Here is a 3,374-nt window from a genome sequence, read left to right on the forward strand (position 1 = left end):
CCCTCCGATAACTCAATGGGTGTATCGTGGGAAGGGGTTTCAAGCCCGCACTAGGGATATATGTATTGGGGATTGTAGTAGCACTAACTTGCCTCAGTTGTGATGTTAGGTGGCTAATAAATAAAATGAACTGCACCTCATGTAGGACTCATTTGGTTGTACTTGCATGTGCACGCATGGTTTATATTTCATTCACGGGATCCGTGGAGCTCATACTCTTATATATTCTCTTTTAGTTGATTTTGCAGGTATGGGTTTGCCACTGGGCGAGGAAGCTATCGATGGAATTGTAGATCTTCCTCATCTTGTTGCTTAGCGATAATTTTATTATTATTTAAGTTTCTTTCTTTCAAAGAAGTGTAGTTACCAAGATAATGTACTTATTGAACATAAATGGATATGTATATGGTATAACATAGATATTTGGGATCTTATTATCAGTAATATTAATCGTCTGTGGGTAGTTCGGTCTTCCGTTGCACTCTAACATTCTTTTAATTTTTTTTTACCCTCATTGTGTGGTTTGTGACGTGTAAGTACTGCTTCTTGATCCTTGGGGATTGACGGATGTCGTGGGATATCTGGGTCACTTGCCTAAATCCTCTCAGGGGGTGGTTTGGGGTGTGACAAAACCTCTCTTCCACTTGGAAGGATCAAAGATCGTCAGTGATGACCCGCCTCTCGGGGATAACTAGGTTATGTTGGAGTTCACCCCATAATCTTGGTTCTCAGCCGAACTAAACCAGTGACCACCATACTCACCAGCGAGGGGCTGTGGTTCCCTTGTACCTTTTCTTGGAGCCATAGATCTACACAAACAATGGTCAGACAAAAGAGAACAATTAGGAATTTTGAGTTAGAAACTCATAAATCCATTAGATGTAAGCCACTAGACATTCACAACATATCATGATGTGATTATGCCCTAGAAGCCATCTACGATATGAGAAATCATCCAATTTGGGGTAAAATTACAAAAGCCCTAAATTACGAAATTTGGAAAGCCTAGATTTTGAGCGAAATAAGGTAATTGTTAAAATTGTTCAAAATTAAAATATTTGTTGGTGTGTTTACGATATGTGAACATCCTAATCAATCAAAACATCGAACTACATTGCCCTACAAATACACAAAAAAAAAATCAAATTTGGTGAACACCTTCCAAAAAACCTAGTTTTGGTTTGGGAAGAAGGATGTAAACATCATATACATGCCATAATCACCCTAGGTTTACAAAACTATTATGAAATCATGGGATAATCACATATAAACACGTTTGGATGTAAAACATTACAAGAAAATTCAAGGAAAATGCATAAAACCTAACCTAGAATTGATTTAGAGGAATGGAATAACAAAAATTGGATTAGGAGATGAAGAACTCACATTAACCAAAGATTGACGGTGGAAATCCGATTCCGAACCTTGAATCACAAAGCTTGAGGTAGTAGGAGCTTCCCTTGGTCGCCCTAAGTCCTCCTCTTGTGGATGAAAGAAGAAAAATGGGAAAAAGAAGCTAGCGGATCGTGCTTTTAAAAATTAAATCCCGTGCGAGCAGACGATGCACATCATCCGCTGGATACACATTGTCTGCTCTATACATCGTCCGCAGTAAACTTGGGCACCTATTGACTAAATCATCCACTCCCCTGTACATGAAAACATAGTCCACACTATGTATTGTCCGCTCCATACAAAAACATCTCATATTGGTTCTCTTGGGCTCCCCGACTTGCGTATACCATTTTGATTGCCATGAATCACATGTCCATGACCCTATACCATTCATTATATGCTTTAATACATTTATGTGATTTAATTGTTGATGTTTTATTGTGGGTCTACCATTTAAGATCTCTTCCTACTAGGAATTGGATCAAAGTGTGCACATGACGTGGTCTTCATTATAGGATGCCCACACCTAACCGGGACACAGCCGGGACCTCCGGTAATGCTACCCCTAGCAACCCGAGGTACACCACGACCCATGTTGTTAGCCAAATGGTGGGTGATATATTGAGAGAATTCTAGGGACAACAAATGGACTACATGGAAAATATGAGGCTCACTTTCTAGCAACAACAGAGAGAGTTTATGGAGTATATGACAGCCTGGAATGAGGCCGATGTGAGGGCTAGAACTACAACTAATATTCCTCCTATTCTGGCCACAACCCCTATGGCGGTGGCTCAGCAAGCACCAGCCCCCGTGGATGTTTCAAGGATTATGGAGAGGTTTCAGAAATTGAGACCCATGGAGTTCAATGGTTTGAATAAAGAACCATTGCCTCCGGCTATATGGATTCGAGAAATGGAGATAACTTTCTCGATGCTAGAGTGTATCGAAGATTGCAAGATTTGGTGTGCCACTTGCATGTTGAAGGGCAAAGCCGATGTATGGTGGAGATCGACTCAGCCTAACCATATTGCTACCCATCCCGACCTTAAATGGGAGAAATTTAAGGAGGCATTCTTTGAGAACTATTTTCCAAAAATTTATCGAGAAAGAAAGGCAATGGAATTTATGGAGGTTACACAAGGATTCAAGTCAATCCTTGAATACCAACAGAAGTTCGAGGAGCTATTTCATTTTGTATTCGCTCATCTGAAGACAGATAGAGAAAGGGAAGAGATTTGAGAAAGTATTGAGGCCGGGTATCAGTTATATCTTGGTGTCCCATGGACCCCAAACATATTCCAAGATGGTTCAGGTAGCTAAGTCAATTGAGGATAGGTGTGAGGATCCGTTCATGTGCGTTACCACGCGAAGGGTTTGTTTGCTCCTTGGTTGGAGAGAGAAGGACTGTGTCTTCTCAAAATTATGATTATCAGGGGATGGGGGTCATACAGTAATTATTAAATGGAGTCGCCACCTAGGATTAGGGGCTAGGACCTGTTGGTGTAGCCTTGTGAAGGGCGACATGACTTTGTTTGGTCTAGTCAAAGATTTGGGGTAAGTGGTCAGGTTATAAGAGTGAGAAGGTATTAGGCACCCACCTCGTCCGGATAAATCGGTCTTTCTACTAGATGCTTATTTTTGAATATTCTCTCTTTATGAATGTCCTATACCCACATGTAAGACTAAATAATGATGCACAAACTATTTAATTAAATTAAACTATGTTATACTAACTACTATACACTACACAGGAATACTTGAAGGACTACTTTGTGCTGAAATAAAAGATTAACGATAGAAATGTATACATGTATGCTTTAAACCAATGCAATTATGAAAAATATAATGCGAAAGATGTCCCCCGGCTCAAGTGGAGACAACTGACTGACTTTGTCATCTGTCGAACAGAGTGACGGCTTGCGAGTATTAGATTGGACTCTGTTGGATAAAGTAATGGCTTACGAGTATTGGATTGG

General features: G+C 40.2%; 1 protein-coding gene across 1 annotated transcript; it reads left to right on the forward strand.

Moving 5' to 3' along the window:
- Positions 1-2,103: 2,103 nt before the first annotated feature.
- LOC122663027 lies at positions 2,104-2,637 on the forward strand. The gene has a single exon (XM_043858739.1). It carries the CDS (start codon positions 2,104-2,106, stop codon positions 2,635-2,637), a length of 534 nt encoding a protein of 177 aa, XP_043714674.1.
- The last annotated feature ends 737 nt before the right edge of the window (positions 2,638-3,374 follow it).

The sequence above is a fragment of the Telopea speciosissima genome, chromosome 5, assembly GCF_018873765.1.
Source record: "Telopea speciosissima isolate NSW1024214 ecotype Mountain lineage chromosome 5, Tspe_v1, whole genome shotgun sequence".
Lineage (NCBI taxonomy): Eukaryota > Viridiplantae > Streptophyta > Magnoliopsida > Proteales > Proteaceae > Telopea > Telopea speciosissima.